Source organism: Halyomorpha halys, unplaced genomic scaffold, assembly GCF_000696795.3.
Source record: "Halyomorpha halys isolate HHAL.00 unplaced genomic scaffold, Hhal_1.1 Scaffold144.1, whole genome shotgun sequence".
Taxonomy (NCBI): domain Eukaryota; kingdom Metazoa; phylum Arthropoda; class Insecta; order Hemiptera; family Pentatomidae; genus Halyomorpha; species Halyomorpha halys.
In genome coordinates, this window is record NW_027106983.1 from 350,600 (window position 1) to 369,879 (window position 19,280).

General features: G+C 27.6%; 1 protein-coding gene and 1 long non-coding RNA gene across 5 annotated transcripts in view; one reads left to right on the forward strand and one right to left on the reverse strand.

The window, feature by feature from the left end:
• Nucleotides 1-6,463, reverse strand: part of LOC106678455 (uncharacterized) — a 22,316-nt gene extending 15,853 nt beyond the window's left edge. For both annotated transcript variants that reach the window (XR_010842859.1, XR_001342767.2), the window contains exons 1-2: nucleotides 6,273-6,463; nucleotides 3,687-3,820 (exon numbers count right to left, since the gene is read on the reverse strand). This is a non-coding gene — a long non-coding RNA (uncharacterized lncRNA). The remainder of the gene's footprint in view (nucleotides 1-3,686; nucleotides 3,821-6,272) is intronic.
• Frl (formin-like protein) overlaps nucleotides 1-19,280 on the forward strand; it is a 230,753-nt gene that overhangs the window by 202,521 nt on the left and 8,952 nt on the right. For all 3 annotated transcript variants that reach the window (XM_014416964.3, XM_014416962.3, XM_014416963.2), the window contains exons 4-19: nucleotides 543-622; nucleotides 733-872; nucleotides 1,796-1,944; nucleotides 2,041-2,117; nucleotides 2,216-2,387; nucleotides 3,697-3,840; nucleotides 7,154-7,270; nucleotides 7,798-8,014; nucleotides 8,198-8,457; nucleotides 10,182-10,377; nucleotides 10,504-10,631; nucleotides 12,673-12,837; nucleotides 14,200-14,284; nucleotides 14,357-14,551; nucleotides 16,542-16,804; nucleotides 18,365-18,466. In XM_014416964.3, coding sequence (XP_014272450.1) covers nucleotides 543-622; nucleotides 733-872; nucleotides 1,796-1,944; nucleotides 2,041-2,117; nucleotides 2,216-2,387; nucleotides 3,697-3,840; nucleotides 7,154-7,270; nucleotides 7,798-8,014; nucleotides 8,198-8,457; nucleotides 10,182-10,377; nucleotides 10,504-10,631; nucleotides 12,673-12,837; nucleotides 14,200-14,284; nucleotides 14,357-14,551; nucleotides 16,542-16,804; nucleotides 18,365-18,466 — 2,490 coding nt within the window. The remainder of the gene's footprint in view (nucleotides 1-542; nucleotides 623-732; nucleotides 873-1,795; nucleotides 1,945-2,040; nucleotides 2,118-2,215; nucleotides 2,388-3,696; nucleotides 3,841-7,153; nucleotides 7,271-7,797; nucleotides 8,015-8,197; nucleotides 8,458-10,181; nucleotides 10,378-10,503; nucleotides 10,632-12,672; nucleotides 12,838-14,199; nucleotides 14,285-14,356; nucleotides 14,552-16,541; nucleotides 16,805-18,364; nucleotides 18,467-19,280) is intronic.

Genomic DNA, 19,280 nt, shown 5'->3' on the forward strand with positions numbered 1-19,280 from the left:
CATACTGAAACCAGTTTAGTTTGAAATTGTTGAAAATTCTATATAGTGTATTGAATAAAGCGCTCCTTTATTGTAAATTGGGTTTAACTGAAAAACCTCCGAAAACCACAGGATTTTCGATTTTTCATAAAATATTATTCCACACATTTATAACCTAGATTTCTCCCTTTCCCGATATAAGTACAATGTCCGAACAAGATTCTTCTTCAAGAAACATGTCATACCATGAGCGTCAGATTAACACATTGTGCACCTATAGTGACATGGAAGTCCTATGCTATTATCCTATTAACAAAGGTTGCTTTATTACCCTTATTAAAGAATTCCAAATCATTGCTTGAAATGTATTCTAATGAAGCCTCACCTCTCTGGATTTATACAATTCCAGCCCAAATTGGTCTCTATAGAGCCAATAATTTTGAAAAAGTTATTGCAAAAACCTCCTTTTTGCAACAAATCCTTCAATTGGGGGGGGGGGTTGTAGAAGAAGTGATAGAGAGATCATCATTTAATGCAATATTCATTTTCTTATTAATTTTCAGAAAAGGAAAATGCTGGGCGATTCGACTTCGACTCAAGTTTTGAGAGACCTCGAAATTTCCTTAAGGACCAATCATATTGAGTAAGTGAATATTTAACATTATGTCATATTAATTTTTTTATATAAGCTTGAGTTCACTATTTTTAAACTTAAAAAGAATTCATTAAAATTATAGCATTTGATTTTTACAGATGGGTAAGGGAGTTTCTTGATGATGAACATCGGGGGCTGGACTACCTAATTGGTTATCTCTGCTTCAGACTTATGATGATGAGGGCAGAAGCTAGAAATGTTGTAAGGACTTCTTCAGATGATAGTCTATCGCTCAACAGTAAGGATATATCTTTTTTACTTATTTTTCATAACAATTATTGGTCACCTACCATTAAACTATCTATGCTTAATTTTAAAAAAAGGATTTATTTGAATGGACGTTAGTTTAGAGTTTTTATGGATTATTCAATTTTTTTTATAGCAGAGCTGTTCTGGTTCTAGCCTGGTGCTGATCTAATTTCTATATCTTAGTATTTTCAATAAATTAACAGAGTAGGTTGTAGCATTTATTAATAATGTTAATAATAATAATTAATAATTATGTTTGATAAATATTACCTCAGAGACAGTTGGAGGATTGGAGAATAAGAAATTTTTAAGTTTATAATTTATTTATCATTATGAGTAGCATATGCATTTTATTTGTATGCATGCACACATATATGTATTAATTTGTATACAAATACAATGTGCAAAACATGCTATCTTTCCCAAAACCCATATTTCTTTCAGATAAGATATAAGGAAATAATTTTTTTGTACATAAATATTTATATATTAAATAATTTAATTTTAGTATAATATAAAAATTTGTCTATGTTTGGATTAATTTTAAAATTAATTATGGTTTTATATTTACCTATGACCAATAAAGTCATGTTACAAGTGTTTAGTGTGGATTGTAAAACAGTTATATTTATTAACAACTATGCTTTAATTTTGCGGCTCTAAAAGAGAAAAATTTAAAAATAAAAGCATAGATGAGACTAACACATAGTTATAGAAAACAAGAAAAATGGATCAAGATTATAATTTTCAAGTATTTGCATTATAAAAATCTCTCAACTCGTTTGTAAGTTATTTAAATCAACTAATTTTTATCTAATATTTTATTTATTTATTATTATTATTTTTCAACTTTACAACCTCTCAATATTATCCTGTAATTAATATTTTTCAATATTATTTTGTTTTTGATAGGTCTCCATAATGGAAACTGTAAAACCACTCGTTTTGATCCCCACGATCTGAGACGTAGATCCCGACATGCAGCGAAACTGAAAATGGGAGATACCAAGGACGATATCCACATATGTATAATGTGCCTCAGGGCAATAATGAACAACAAAGTGAGATATATACTTATATATTATATATATATAATACTTGCTATATTACTATAAATTTATTTTTATGACATTGTTTTTTCTTTTCTTTCTTCCCAGCATGGTTTCAGTTTGGTCATTCAAAGTACTGATGCAATCAATGGTATAGCCCTCAGCTTAACTCACAAGAGTCCAAGGTTAGTTTATTAAATTTAAACTTCATTAATAAATTTGAGTATTTATGTTTTTTTATTTTCATAATGAAATTATAAAAACCTTCTATTTAATTTTTTAGAACTAAAGCACTGGTCCTGGAGCTTCTTGCTGCTATTTGTTTAGTGAAAGGTGGCCATGAGATCATTCTTGAGGCTTTTGATCACTTCAAAGAAGTTTGCCAGGAAAAAAGGAGGTTTGAGACTCTGATGACATACTTTGTCAACTATGAATCTTTTCATGTAGAATTCATGGTAATTAGACGTAATATAACTTTAATCTGTTTAAAATATTTATGCTATATATTATTGTAAAATAAATTTCAAAATAAAAATAACTTTAAGCTACTGGTGACTTTTTGACAAGACAGCTTTCTGAAATTATATAGAGAGGTATGGCTTAAGCCTCGTTTAATGAAATCTTCTTTTTTCTTTTTTTTAAGCTCTTCCGACAAAGTTATTCATTAAGGTGTTTGCATATACAACTAATTTTTTTATTCCTTAACCATTGATCAATCAGTAAAAAAGTTATATCATTTAAACAGTAATAATATCAGTTTAATGTTCGGTTTATTGAAGTTGTGGAAAGATTATATTTAGGGTAGAAGAAGTATCACTCAGTGAAGGTTAAGTTGAATCTAGTCGTTTAAATAGGTGATTGTATAACATAAAAAACAATTTAAAAATTAACATTTGATTAGATAAGATAATATCAATGTAGAATTTATGATTTTAAACCATTAATTAATACTACATTAATTTTTGATGATATTATTAAAAATTGTATGAATAGAAATCAAAATTGTGTTTAATGGAATCAAGAATTGTTTAAAATATTAAACATGTTATGTCTAACTTAGCGAGTATACCATTTCATGAACTAAATGTATCTTTTTTCATGATTTTCCTTGTATTCATTTTATGACTGATATTCTCCTTATTTTTTGTTTATAACTAGATTATGTATAACTCATATTGAACAAGTTAAGTTTAAAACATGTTTCCTGCACTGCCATAATTATGTAGGATTTGAAACCTATGGTTGTTATCTTTCCTTATAATTTAAGAAAGGGTATCATGAATTGTTCCTTCGCCAGTGCAGTAGTAGACTAGAACACATAAGAGAACAACTATTTAATTTTTCTCCCCTTTCATTTACCTCTTATTTCCACAATATTCAGGAGTACAGTTTATCTTTTATTTTTAAAATTCTGAAGTATTAATTTCATTTTTAATTCTTAACAATTAAAGCTGTGTATGAAAAATTGATCAAGAAAGAAAGAAACAAAAACAAAATAAATATTAAAGAAACAAAATAGATATTATTTTCCTTTTTCGGTGTTGCCAAAACTGATTTTTGGAAGAAAATTAATTGAGACCAGAAACTTGACAAAAAGCAATTTTCATTCTTAAGCGTTTCATAACTTTTTATAAAAAAAAGTTTGTTTATGGTAAAATTCCAATTTATATTTATTTATTCCACCTCTACTCCTAGGGGTGGGGTCATTGGTTGATCAATTCTAATGTATATTTATATAATTTATTTTTTCTCACCATATTTTAGGTTGCATGTATGCAGTTCATTAATATCATTGTACATTCTGTGGATGATATGAACTACCGAGTACACTTGCAGTACGAATTCACTCAGTTAGGGCTTGATTCATACCTTGAAAAACTGAAGTACACTGAAAGTGAAGAACTTCAAGTGAGTATTAAAAAAATTTTGAAATGCTTAATTTTAACATCTGAAGAATTATTAGTTTTTTAATCTTGATACTATTTACTATTTGATTTGCTAATACTAGAAGATTTATATACTAACCAGTTTTTACTTTCTTGAATGTCCACTATTATTCTGCAATTTTGGTGAATATCGATGTTTTCGACGGGTTTGTAGCTTATCGAAGCTTAATTCTATATTTTATTTGTTTAATATATTACACTATTAGGTCTCTTTAGAAGGATTCACGTGTTTTCCAGTGGTCCTCTGCAGTATATATATATATATATTAAAGGTATGGAGTATTTATGTGTTTTTTTTTGTTGACACATATTGCCTAAAAATGCTCTATCCAATAAATGCATAATATAAAATATGATTAAATCTAATAATCTAATAAAAAAAAAAGAAGAAAAATATATAGGTTCAATTTTTTCTTCTTTTAAATTATTTTTAAATAAACCTCTAAACAAGACTTATAAAAAAGAAAACAAAAAAATGTGCTATGCCATGTTATTTATGTAAATTATTATTTAATATTATTTTAATATTAAAACTTAGAAGTTGGACAATAAACTGAAATGCCATTAACTTTCATGATTAAAGAATTTTGACATTCACCATTCTATGAAAGTCATTTCTGTTACTTAATCAGTATGTTTACAACCTTAAGTTCGATATTAGGATTTTAAATTATCTTTGTTTTATGTATTTATATACACAAATCCCTTTTTAACTGTATTATTGTTATTGTTTTGGACATGTGCAAACATACATGAATGTTGTGCTCTATGATTTTTAGTTGTTTTTTTAAATTTAATTTAACTTGTTATTTTAAAAACACAACTATGAGACATGGCTTTCATTAAGTCACCATGGATGGAAAGAAAAAAAAAAGAAAATTCGGAGGTTGCTTACGAAAATTTAGACAATTTTGGATCGATTGCAAGGTACTGCTTTACAATTTTAAAGTAACAAATAATTGATTAAACATCTTTTAAATTTTTGAATACATCTCATTTTCTTTTTTTTTTTTAGTTATTTTAAACTACATATATAAGATGATTTCAAGACATCTGATTTGTTTCATAAATTTCTGTACATATAATGTTTAAATAAACCTAAGTTGTAATTTTTAAAAATTATAATTCTTTGTTTCATTAGTTTATTCTTTGGTAATTAATGTATGTATTAGCCTAGGAACAATATGGCAATATTGGTAGGGTTCAAGTTTTTCAATTATTTCTTAGCCAATTTTTGTAAATTTTAAATTTGTAATGATTTATATTATATTTATACAGACACACTCATTAGAATTTCCCCCCAAAAAATGTAATTCATTGATTACCAAAACACCTTTGGTTCATAATAATTGTTTTTTACTTGAAAATTTTCATAACTTGAACAGAAAATATTTTTTAAAACTTAAATACTGGGATCCTATAGTTGGTTGGATATGAAAACACCGCATATCTTATGGTTTACATTTATTTGAGTGTATTTACTTAGTTTTTTGTGATGCCTAAAAAAAAAATTGAATAAAATAATCAATGAACTAAACTATTGTTATTTGCCATATGGTTACTCAAAAAACTTTGAAAGTTACTAAATTTAACATATTTATTTATTAGTTAGTTTAATTTTGATTTTAGAAGTTTAAGAGGAAATAGCATAGCTTAGAGTTATTTTACATAAAAAATACTATATATTTTAAAGACAAAAATGTTTTTATGATGCATTTATTAGATGCTTAATGTTCTCAATTTGTTAGTTGAGTTTTTGATTCTCTTCTGTTGGATCAAACTTGTACTTTATATTGTGGTAATGTATTTATTTTATCATATTTATTAATTTTCTAAAACTGCAACTGTTCAAGATTTTTTGTTCTTTCAAGTATGAATGCGACCCATTTCAAAATTTCTTATATTTGGCCAGGTGTGATGTAAAAAATATTGGAACAAAATAATTACAAAGTCGTATTTTGTTGAGGGGTCTTAACATATATTCCTTGAAATCTAATATAGACTAATATTTAGTAATTTAGTTAATATAGAATTAAAATATTGATTTATGTTTTCATAAATATGAATCTTTATTTAAATTGGTTGTCCTTGTGTTATGCCAAAGATGGATTTATTTAATTTTTTTTCTCAGTATCCTCCTAATATAATTCTATAGGAGATATTTTTGAATTGTAAATTATACACCTATTGGCACCTGTTATGTTAACATTCTGTATTTGCTAAAAATCTGTAATAATAATCTTTGACAAAATCTGCAAGACCAAATTGTTTTCTATGGTGTCTGGTCTATTATAAAGTAGTAACATCTTGATTCTTTGAATCACCGAATGAAATGTCAATGTGAGTATAATATTAATCAAAATTAATTCAGTAATGATTAAGTAATTAAATTACCTGTCTTTGGCTTCTAAAACTTCCTCTTATATGGAAACAGCATTTAATTCTCTTGTCATAGTAATAGATCTGATTCATAATTGTAATAGGTGAAGTAAATCTGAGATTGTAAAAGATTAAATTAAACTTTTTTCTTAACATGAGTAATATTTCTGCACAATAAGCTATAAAAATAAAATTTTCTTAATTCACAGATGAATTACCAGTTGTAATTGTTTAATAATACCTATATTTAATAAAAAAAAAAAAAATAGCCTTTCAAGAACTTACTTATTTCCAAATTCAAGCTTTCTTTAAAATTTATATCTAGTACATATGTTTAATGTATGGAAAAAATTATATAGCTTACTGCCTATTGGGTGAAAATGGATTAATTTTTTGTCACTTTTTTTTTTTGTATCTTGTGTGGTCAGAATTGTTTCCTAAAATGGCTGAAATTATTCGCTATTGAGTTTTCTGTTGTTGCCTGTTTTGATTTTGTATTTTATATACCTGTATTTGCTGCACAAAGGAGTTAAGTCCACAAATATAGTCTTGTGACAAATGGTAACAAAAAGTTGGGAGTTTGTGTTAAGTTTATTATATGCCTCACACCATAGTAAACAATCTTTGCTATATTGTAAGGTACTTAATAAGCTTTAAAAAAAATTTCAAAAAAACAAATTTTTCAATTCTATTTTTCTAGAAACTGTATTCTTGGACTTCACTCTCTTGACGCAGCTAACATAGGTATGCATTATAAACATACTTCGTCATGCCAGTTCATCACATTTCATTTAATAAAATCAATACTTTTACTATATCCAATTTATTTTAAATTGCTTAGCCTAATTAAAAAAAGTTATCAGTTTTATTGGAACCAATATTGTTATTTTTAACAGGTTCAAATATCAGCTTACTTGGACAATGTTTTCGATGTTGCTGCTCTCATGGAGGACAGCGAGACGAAAGCAGCAGCAATGGAGAAAGTGGCTGATCTTCAAGATGAGCTGGGCCATGTAAGATATCATTAGTTTTTATTATAATTTTAATAACATCATTTTTCCATATTATCATTAGATTTTCTTTGATAATGGTAAAATAAAAATATCGTGCTCACTAAATATTTGTTTATCAAATTATTAATAAAGTTGTAATTAAAGTTTTGTAAATTGTTTGCACACTATGTGTTGTAAATAAAGCATCTTTTTCATCTGAATTTTTTTTTATCCATTGAATTAAAGAGCAACAAAGTTAGTAAAACATTAAAAATAAATAAAATCAATGGAAAATTCATCAAAACTTAGAAATACTTGGTGAACTCACAATTATTAGTTATACATTCATGCATGATATTCATCAATTATTTATAATATATGTATGATCATAGGTTATATTGTTGTATAATGTGATAGCATTTCTTAATTTCAACAGTATTTTTAAAATATTAAACATGAGAAGGATGAGTCAAAGTCAAAACAGATTAAAATTATTAAACCTAGAAATTTCTGTCAAGAAAAAAATGTTTCATATTTGTCGTTTATAGGCCCACAGTAGACTGTCAATGATGGAAAGGGAAAGTTGTGCTCAGTTGGCAGCCTTGGAACGAGCTTTAATGGAAGCTGTAGCCGAGAGGGATAGGCTTGTTGAGGGTCGAAGACAGGCAGAAGAGGAAGTGGCCACTCTTCGGAGGGAAGTCAGTAAAAGGGTTTCTCCTCAGCCTTCTTCTAATTCTAGTCATCAACCAAGCAGTATAAATTCTGGTAAGTGTGTTCTTAGTTTAATATCATATTTGTTAAGTAGACGTATTATTGAAAACAATACTTTAGTAGTAAGCATACATCTACATGGTTTGTTGATGGCTGTTCTATGCACTCATACAAATTTAATTAATGAACAAACAAAAGAGAATTATATTTATTAAATGATTTTGTTTTTCCTTGTAGGTTCAAGTGGAGTTTCATCTGCGTCTTCAACCCCAGTGAGCGAACCTGTTAGGACACCGCCTCCACCCCCTCCTCCACTCCCACCAACCAACAACCCTCCTCCTGGCCCACCTCCTCCTGGTCCACCTCCAGGTCCTCCCCCTCCACCTCCACCTCCAGGAAGCATGGCACCGCCATTTGGTGCAATGACTATCAAGAGGGAAGTTCAAACCAAGAACAAGCTTCCAACACTGAATTGGGCTGCAATGAGGCCTAATCAGGTATGTTTACAGTGGAAATTGTTAGCTGTAAAAATTAGTGGTAAATTAATGTAAAATCATCAGTTTTTTTTTTATTTATTCTCATTCCAACTTTATTTATTGATAATTATTCAATAAATGTAAGACAAACAATTTGATGGAAATAGTAAATAAATTTTCACCTTCAACAATAGTTTAATCAAAGTTAAGCAACACCAACCGCAGTTATTTCTTGGATGAGAAATCAGCTGAAATAGGGGACCACTAAGGAAGGAAAACCACCCTTCACTCTCTTCTATTCACTCTGAGCAACATTAATTTGTTTTATATTTGTGGATCATAGTAGCATCACCATTATCATTCCATTCAATGGTATGTTTCTTCAATCTGTAAAATATGCACCATTAACTTTATTGTAGAAATGTAAATCAGAATCATTATTGGTAAAAATGGTTTTATTAAATGATGGATGGACAAAGTGTTATTTATATCTTTGATTTAGGAAACATAAATATTAAATTTCTAATTTATATTTTGTGCTTCCAGAATGAAAAGGAGAGTTCAAAAAGTGTGTTTCATTTAGAACTAATATTCAACTAGTAATGAAATATATAAAATTTAAAAAAAAAATTTATAATAGATTAAAAAAATTCTCATGCAATATTGAGATGCTTATATTTATATTTAATTTTAAACAAAATAAGATTCATTATTGATTTTCCTCTAAAATACTTTTGTAATTGATGAATTATTCTCAAAAATAGTAAACTATAATTGAGAACACCATTGCTTAAGTAATTTAAATGAAATAATAAGTAATAGAACATACTAGGTCACCCATAACTTCTATTTTCAGTCTAATTAAAAATATCAACAAGAATACTTCTATGTTGAAGTTTTCTTTTACATAAGTCTCTTCATGCACTAAATCAGAATAGCTTTATTGTATACCATAATGTGTTTTACAAAAAAGGATCTTAAAAGAACATTGAGGTGTTACTCCATTTTCCTTGGCCATTGGGCTATCCACCACTGACAATGAGAGGAACTTTGTTAAATTCTTTTTTGTTAAGTCACAGAAGTTTCTATAAATAAATATTGATTTCAAGGAACAAAATGACATTTTAAATACTTTTATAATATTATTTGGGACCATTACTTTCACACTAACTTACATGTCACTTTTTTTCTGCTAGACTGGTAAAAAAAAAGTTCATGTACAGTTCACATTTATTAAGCAATAATTTAAAGTAAACAAAAAAATGCTAATTGAAGAAACCTCAATAAAAAATACCTACTTTTTACGGATGATATGTGATAAATATTTTTCACCTATTGCCAATAAAAGATGCAAATGACTGAAGTTTCCAATGTACCACTCATAGTGATGCTATTCTCTGAATACAGAAGCTTTTAAAAAATGCTAGTAGATTGTATAAAAAGCTGGGGAGGGGTGGTCAGATGTACAATCTCTCAAAGATAAACATCTTCACCTATTATATTTGTTTTCTTTGAACTCATAAAGTATTCAGAATGTTTGAACTTTTCAGGACTATTTTCGCAACATTTTTTCAATGATGGGATTGTTATAAAAACTTTTACAGGTTACATAATTTTTTTTTTAGTTTTAAATTTAAATATTTTGTAAATATATCAGAATAGTTGATTAAATGTTTTAAATTTGCCATTTGTAACTCTCTTTATGATAATTTAAAGTTGATAATGAAAGGTGTTCTATGTTATAGGTACGAGGAACTGTTTTTTGTGAAATAGACGATGGACGGATATTCAATAGAATTGACTTCTCTGATTTTGAAGACAAATTCAAAGTTGGAGGGCCACGAGAGACATCCCAAACCGATTTGGGAACTATGCCCAGTAAAAGGTTTAAAAAATCCGATCTTATATCTCTTCTGGAGCATAATAGGTTACGGAATATAGGTAAAACCATTCAATAAATTTATAAAGTTAAAGAATTTCCAATTGGACTAATTATAAGTTATCAAATAATGTAATAAAATATATAATAGATCATAATAAGAATGTAACTATAATCTTGTTTCTTAGCCATATCTAAACGTAAAATTGGACTTGGAATAGAAGAAATTTCAAAGGCTGTGAATTCACTCGACTTAAAACAAATTCCTTTAGAAACTGTAGAAATTTTAATGAAGATGATTCCCACGGAATCTGAGGTAGGTCTTTAATCTTGATATGTTTATTATATTAACTTTTGATTATATTATTAACAAACTTTATTTCTTTATCTGGGTATTCTCCAATTTCGATGCTATTTAGGTGCCAAACTTCTTCGAAAATTTAAATTGATTGTTTCCATTTTTTAATTTTTATTACTTTCAGTACATGGTCTTTGACAACTCCTTGAGGCAGACACACACTATAATGTTTTTTTCTTGATATCAATTCATAAAAAAATCCTGTGCCTCTGCTTTTGAGGACTTTTAGAACACAAAATATGGAGCATGAAGATGGTGTAATAATATCGGCCAAGTAGGTAATCAGTATAACTTTAGGTCAGTTTTAAAATGCGATGGGAAATTTTAAATTTAGAGGATACATTTATTAAAATTTTATTTCTTGCATAAATAGAGGTTTCCCTTTTAAATACAAAGTGAGGAAGCAAAAATCATTTTTTGTTGTGATAATAATGAACATTGATAAAAAATTAACTATTTGTCCTTCTCTTACCATCATGGTCACTCCCTAGCCCCACCAAAATTTTCATTGGAGCTATTGAGTTACCGTCATGAAAGAAACAAATCAACCATTTTATATAATCTTTTCACTTTTTTTAGACTGGTTTTGTTGTTAAAATAAAATAATTTGTATCCAAGTTAAGTCTTCAAAACACTCTTTATTTATTTTCTTAAATGTCCAACGTTTCGACCAACCTGGCCATTCTCAAGGACAATCATAAATATAAATTTACACCTCACATCCAACAATTTAAAAACTGTTTGCATGCTATTCTAACAAGATCATTATTTTCAGTCAGATCACCCTATTTTGTCACTTTTTCATTAAATTTTAAACTTTAATTCTAGATTGACTTAACACTATCTCTCTTATCGTACAATTATATAATAGTGTTGAGTTAATCTATAATTAAAAGTTTTAAAATGAAAGGAAAAAAGAAAAAAAAAGGGTGATTTGACTGAAATTAATGACCTAGGCAGAATAGCCTGCAAAAAGTTTTAGATATGCAGTATAAATTTAAATTTAAGATTGTCCTTGAGGATAGCCAAATCAGCCAAAACATTGGACATTTATGGAATTAATAAAGAGTGTTTGAGAATTAACTTGGACATAAATTATTTTATTTTAACAATCATTTTAAATTTATGCATGCAAGAGAAGCTTAAAAAAATAAGAAAGATTAACATTTATGTAAAAAGGTTCTGAACTACTATCTAACTGAGTAATATACAAAATTTAAGTCTTATATGTATTGATTTTATTGAAGACTAGGGAATGACCACCAATAAAAGTACTCAAACACTTTACATATAGTTTTACACCCTGGTTGTAACTGGAGAAGTAGGATCAAAAAACAAACAAGACTATGTGCTTCTGCTCCTTAATGGTGTTTCCTGGTGGGCTTTCAGGACTTTGTAAATGTTTATTAACGGGAATTTTAATAAGATGCTGGGGAGTGACCGAAACTGGTCACTGAGGTAGACATTGTTATGGTGATTGTTATGTTTGACTTAAAATTTAAATTCTGTTTTATACCAATACTTGATTGGACGCTGAACAATATGACAATCATTTTTTTAGATTTACTGTTGAAGAAACTGGTGCCATTGACAATTCAAGTCAGAAACTCAGGTTTGTGACAGGACTGGTGAATGATAAAACTGGCATTAAACATTTTGTAACTACATAGTTATTAATTATTGGAAATTCAACTTGAGAAGAAAATGTCGGCCTAAAAAAGGATAATAAAATCATTCTCATTCAGTTTCATAGTTTATCATTTCTAAGATCCCTGTTACTGAAATAGCATTGAAATTGCAGAATGACCATCTGTGTTGAATTATTAAAAACTATAATGAGTAAAAGCTCTTATCTCCGAAATGATGATGATACTGGTACCTACATTACTTAAAAATAAATATGTTAATTATTTACTAATATTTTATCATAAATCACATGCGAGCTGATATCTAATTTATATCTTTATGGATTAAATTTAATTTTACCTAAATGTTTTAGGCAAAAAAGTATAAAAAATATCTAGAAGAAAAGAAGGATATTTCTGTCCTTACAGAAGAAGACCGACTTCTCCTGGAGCTCAATAAGATTACCAATCTTCCAAATAAACTTAGTATACTACATTATATTGGGAGCTTTAAAGAAAATGTACAATTTATAGCTCCGGTAAGTTAATCAAGAACTAGCTTGGTTTAAATAAGTTTTTAAATACAGTTAATTCAATTATTTAATTTTTATAAATATTTTTATGTTTAATTATTGTTATAGTTTATTTTTGCTTAGTTAAATAGTTTATTAAAGCTTCATTTATCATTTATGATTTAGTTCTAGTAGGTGACAATGCAGAAATGTTTAAATTAAATACAATATTGATCAAAGTTAGTAAAAAATTAGGTCTTGAAATTAATACAAATTCATTAAATATGTAATGAATAGGAAAAACTGCAATGATTTAAGTGCCATGGCACTTTGTTAGAATAAAAAAAATTCATTGCACACTAGTCAACCTTAAAAACAAAACAAATTTCACTGCATTCAGTTTAGATTGATTGAATGTGTAGGTAAGTAAATGTTGGAATTTACTGTAAGTTTCCTATTTTAATTTTTTTTCTCTTAAGTTAGAAGTTACGATTTATGACTAAAATTGTCACAACAGCATTCGGATGGTTGAAATGGGCAAGTAGAGTTGTTAGGCCTACATTAATATTAGAAGAATTTACAATAAAGTTTCTTAGCACTAAATGACGGGTAAAGATGAGGGTTCTATATCAGATTACCTTGCAGTTGTGTGCTTTGATTAAGTCGGTTGAAAAAGGTATATTGCCAACAATCAGTAATTGGTATTAAACTTTCAGGTGTCCTTAGCCTTTTAATTTTTATTACAAAAAAAAGATTTAGCTGACCAACATCAGTTCTTTTAAATAATTAAAACACTGAGGAAAATGTCCAAGTTATCAAAAATATGTCCAATTTAAAATTTAAAGTATTTATTCTCTATCGTTATCAGTTATTATTGTTGAGATTTAAAAAGAAAATTAAAATATGTTATACCCTTTACGCTTTCACTTGCCATCTTACTTAAAGATTAAATTAATCCTTGTATATTTCAAAACACCAATTCTTTGATTATTCGGCATGGCATATTTCATATGTAGATAAGAGAAATAAACTTTGGTGTTATAAAAACAATTTCTTCTTTAGTTTATTATCAAATTCTTTCATAATTTATATTCAACCATCCTTTATTGCATCTAACAATGAGAGATGGTTGATTATTTCAAGGTGCTTTAGGGAAAAATTTTTGCAAATTCAACATTTAAGTCCTATTTGTAAAAGTCATATTTATGATGAAATAAATATAATTTAACTATGAAATAGACAATACTTCAGCTAATTAGCTTTTAAATATGGTTGCTTATTGATGCACAGTTGAAACCTATTTTGGTATTTTTTAAGAATAATATTTAACATAAAACAGTTAAGAATTCATTTTTAATTATGGTGTTGTGATGTATGTTTTAATTTTAGCAAATTGAAGTTCTTAGAACTGCATCTGTGGCTGTGAGAAATTCAAAGAAACTTAAAGGTGTCTTAGAAGTAGTTTTAGCATTCGGTAAGTAGCACTTCTGCAATTCCCCTCATGAATGAAATAATATATTTCATATCTTCTATCTATATTTGACAGGTAACTACGTAAATTCTGCTAAACGTGGTCCAGCTTATGGTTTTAAGCTTCAGTCTTTGGATTCGCTTGTCGACATGAAATCAGCTGACAAAAAACTAAGCCTGATCAATTACATTGCAGACACTATTCGTTTTAAAATACCAGAACTTAATGACTTCGAAAAAGAAATGCTGCACATTGAAAAGGCTGCAACAAGTATGTCTTTATTTTGTTTTAACTTATTTATCTATCTTTTCTTTTTCTTATTCTTACCCTCTAAAACAGATAAAATCATTATCTCTAAATTCATTTTGTCTATCATAGAATATAAAATCATGCTTTTAAATAATAATATTTCCTAGATATTATAAAGACATATACATAATATGGAAAAATATCAAAGATTTCTGAAAATATGAAGTTTAGAAGATTATGGCTCTGCTCTATCTCAGGATGGTTGACACTTAGAAAAAAATAAATTGGGGTGAAATTCTGTGTACCATGGACTTGGAAGCTGTTGTCGAACTCATAACTTTCTAGAGATAGTTCCAGACATATATCATATGCATCAAAAGCTATTAATTATCCACGTCCTTTTAATTCCCCTGGATGTGAGTTTTTGCCCCTTTAAATTATTATTGTTGGTTTTTATGTAGGTAGATAAGCCATATATCAGTATTTCACTACGATATGTACTCAGCAAGCTATTGATAGATTAGCAAAAAGTTAATCATATTGTTCTTTCCTACATTTTCCTGGCCCCCCAAAAAATGCTAAAGGGAAATATTGAAATTAAATTATCAACCATACTGTACAGCTTTATAACAACTTATAAACAAATAGAAAAACAAGTTATATATTGCAGTTGATAAAACAATTAAATTGCATTTTAAGTTAGCAAAAATCTATCTTGAAAAAGTATCGGAAAATCAAATTTTTAAGATAACACATGTACGGAATGCTGCTATCAAAAGTTGGGTCTGGAAATTTTTTTTATTTTCTTCATGAGTCTATATCTTATTAATAACTTCAAATTTAATAAGTGATTTAAAAAAATAAAAAATAGTTTTTAACATATATATTACTTATCCACTCTCTACATACCTCGCTGAAATGCTCCTGATACTGAAACACAGTGTATAAACATAGTATGCATTTCACACCCCTTCTATGCCTTAGACTACGCCTATGACAACAAGTCGATAGTGACATGCTTATGAGATAAAAGTACATCTTATAGATTATATACAGAAAAGTTGGCCACATATGGTCTAGAGAGTAAAGTAATTGGAGTAAAAAACATGAAACCTGAGAAATGTAGTTATACAATAAATTAAGAAATAATAAAACTAATGGATGGATTATACAATGGAGATGTTTTGTGATATAGAATATGATATGGGATGGAATATGATATAATGTAGAAAAGAAATATAAAGTATGTGGTATAGGTAAAAATTGTAAGAAATAAAACAACAATGGCAAATAGTAACAATGTAATAGTGATGAATATTGGCAATAGTTTAGACATGGAATAGGAATAGGACAGAATCAGAGAGAACAAATTAATATAAAATAAAAATAAAAAAAAGAAAGAGAGTGAAATAGATAAGAGAGTAGATAGGGTAGGGCAAGTCATAATGTTTGAGCTAATTGTGTTGATGATAAGGTTTAGGATATGTCTGTAAGTAAGGAAGTTAGTCTTTATCAACTTTATCGTTGGCTGGTTTTTCTTCAAGAGTGATATGGAGTGGTATAAGAATGGTTGAGAATGAGAGTGTGGACAATTAGTTTAGAGATGACTGGGTTATGGGAGTTAGTTGATAGATGATTTCTCTTTGGAAATATGGCTTTTAAAGTAGTTCTTAATTTTGTCTATATTGGTAGAATTACAATTAGGACTAGAACTAGGAATCCAGTAAATTTAATCCAGGTTAAAATTCTACTATGCTTTTCTTTAAAATGTTTAAGGCTTTTAATTTTATTGTTATATTTAAATTTTAATATACTGGGTAAACTACACAAATTTTCCTAATTTACAATATTTCATTTTAAATGGTTACAGTTATACTATCCTCTTCTTTAAAATGTTTAATTTAAGGTTATTACTTTTATTTATTTATGTTTACTGTGAATTTACTTTTATTATTATGTCTAATCTCTTATATATTGGAAAACTTATAATTCTTTTGTTCACTTTTTATAGTATCCCTAGAAAACCTGACAAGTGATGTATCTGAGCTAGAACGAGGTATGGAAGCAGTGAGAAGAGAGTCTTGCGGAAGGATGGACGGAGTTCTAGGAGAATTCCTCACTCATTCGGAAGGGCCTCTGTTGGACCTGAAGCAACAGTTGTCTGCAGCCCTCTCTGCCTTCAGGGAGACAGCTGAGTATTTTGGTGAATGCCCACGGACCACTGATCCTACTACATTTTTCTCATTTTTCGTCCGATTCGTCAAGTCTTTTAAGGTACATGTCTTTATATTTACAAGAGTTATTTTATGTGCAACACTTTTGGTTTGAAGTTTTAATAAACTTAATGTTTATGTTTTAAATGTTCTATGGATATTATATATGTATAATAATTATTTAATTTCTTGTAGTTACTTTATTTAAAATCATCATCTATCATTTACCAAATTACTTACAAAAATTAAAATATATTTACAAACCATTATTTTTATTTAATTTTAAAATTGATTAGAAATTATTTATTTAAAAAAAAACATTTTTCTCCCATACCCTGTTTTATTCCAATATTTATAGTTTATTGCATTCATGATCAATTTGATAAATAGACTCCAAACAGAAAACTCATTAAAATTAAAAAAATTGTTTTAATATGTAGGAATTTCTAAAATCAAATTGATAGGAAATATATTTCCTTCATTCATTGTTTTTAAACCTCTTAAGTTTTTCAAAAATATCAGAAGTACAGTAGAGCATCGACTACTTGAACTAATGTTGTTGGGTTTTGAATAGTCAAAAGCTCAGATAAGCTAAATTCACTTTAAAAGATAAAAATGCCAAACAATTGCCACATTTGTAAAAAATATTTTTTTATTTTATTGTGCAGTACACATGTATGTAGTTAAAAAAATGAACTTCTCTAGAAATATATCCATTTTATCTTTCAATGAAATCAATACTTGTTTTCTTTTTGTTTACATGTTGTAAGTTTTACATAAATACACGAATATCTGCGATGTACACTTCACAGTGAACAGTTTGAAACTGACAAGTTTTAAAACCTGAAACCTGGTTTTACCGTTGTAAAAGAATTCAGTGAAAGATTCTATTGAACTAATAGAATAAAGTCAAGAAACAGTTCCTAATAACAAAATATTGACTGTCTTTTAAACCAAATTGATTTCATTCGATTGAAATGTCCCATACTGCTAATATTATAGTTGCTTATTACGAAACAACAATACTGGAGTTCCATTGTAATAGTTCTAGGCAATTTTGAGAACATACTGTTCAAACTTATTCTCTAGGAATGGCAATGTCAACCTGCTTTTATCTTTTCTGTAAAGTCAGTTCAGGTAATAGATGCTGTACTGTACTTGGATTTTGTATTGTTTAATTTTTTATCTTATTAGTCATGTTTAATTCCATTTTAAATGATAGGGTATTTTGTCATTTTAGCATGTTCTGGTGTTATCCAGCTTTAATCTATTAATATGTGTTTTTTATTTTTGTTTTTTTTTGTGTGTGTGTAAAATTTTGGTTCGAAAATTCTTACTAAAAACAAACAAAACTTTTTTACAGATTTTACCACTTTTCGGTCCAAGATAAAATTAATCTTGAAACCCAAAGTGATAAAATCTTATTTTGTGTTAATTGAATGTGGAGAATTATTCAAAAGGTCATATTATATAGGCAATTATCATTGGATGAAAGAATAAATTAACGAACTTGAATAGAGTTTTATATGTTTTTCGCTGGCTAATCATGGAGAGCTTTTATAAAGGGTCTTTATTATTAATTATTATTATTAAAATAAAATAAAAGAAAAGTCAATAATAGGTGGCGGAAAAGGAGAATGATGAATGGCGGAGACAGGAAGTAGTTGCTAAGGGGAACGAAGCAGCAAAACGAAGGAGGCAACTTTCTGAAGCTGAAAGCCAGGTTTGTTATCATTTATTTAAAACATGTGGCATGTCTTGGGTTCATTTCTTATTTATTTAAATTTATTTCTTACATTTAATTTATATCTTTTTTATTATATTATATTTTCATTAGAGTTTACCATTTAATTTTTATCTGCTGAAAGTTTAGATAAATTACTAACAATACATTAATGTTAAGTATTTCTGTTTATTTAAGTTTTATAATTGTAACATTGAATAGTGTGGTTGGTATCTTGGACTTTTCTAAAAAATATTAGTCACCCAAGAATCTCAATTTGATTTGAAAAGAAAAAAAATTTTTTAAGCATTATTTAATTTTATTATTTATATGATTTGATATTTTATTAATTACTGATAATATAATAGTTGTTATGAAGGAGGTGGTTCGGATGAGTCAAAAAGGGACATAAAATAGTTTTTAATGTTTTGCCACACTTCATCAGGGAAAAAAAGATAAAAAACAACTAAAAATATGTTGGACACTGTAAGATAATAAGATGGAAATAAAGTAAACTAAGGCAGGATTAAAAATTATGTAAATATTAGTGAAAAATTACATAAAAATTAAAAAACAGAAACATAAACCACGTGTATAAGTGTATATAAGTGTAAATAAAGAAAGAACATAGAGTATTAGATTGAAAATGAACAGGAGATGTATTAACAGATAAAAATATAAGATATAAGAGAAATAAAACACAAAATTTTTACTCACTAAGAGACAGAAATTAGATGAGGATAAATAAAGAAACAATTCAGGACTTTCATTCTTTCATTGTTCTTTGTTCTTTATTTATTTATTTTTTTCTTGA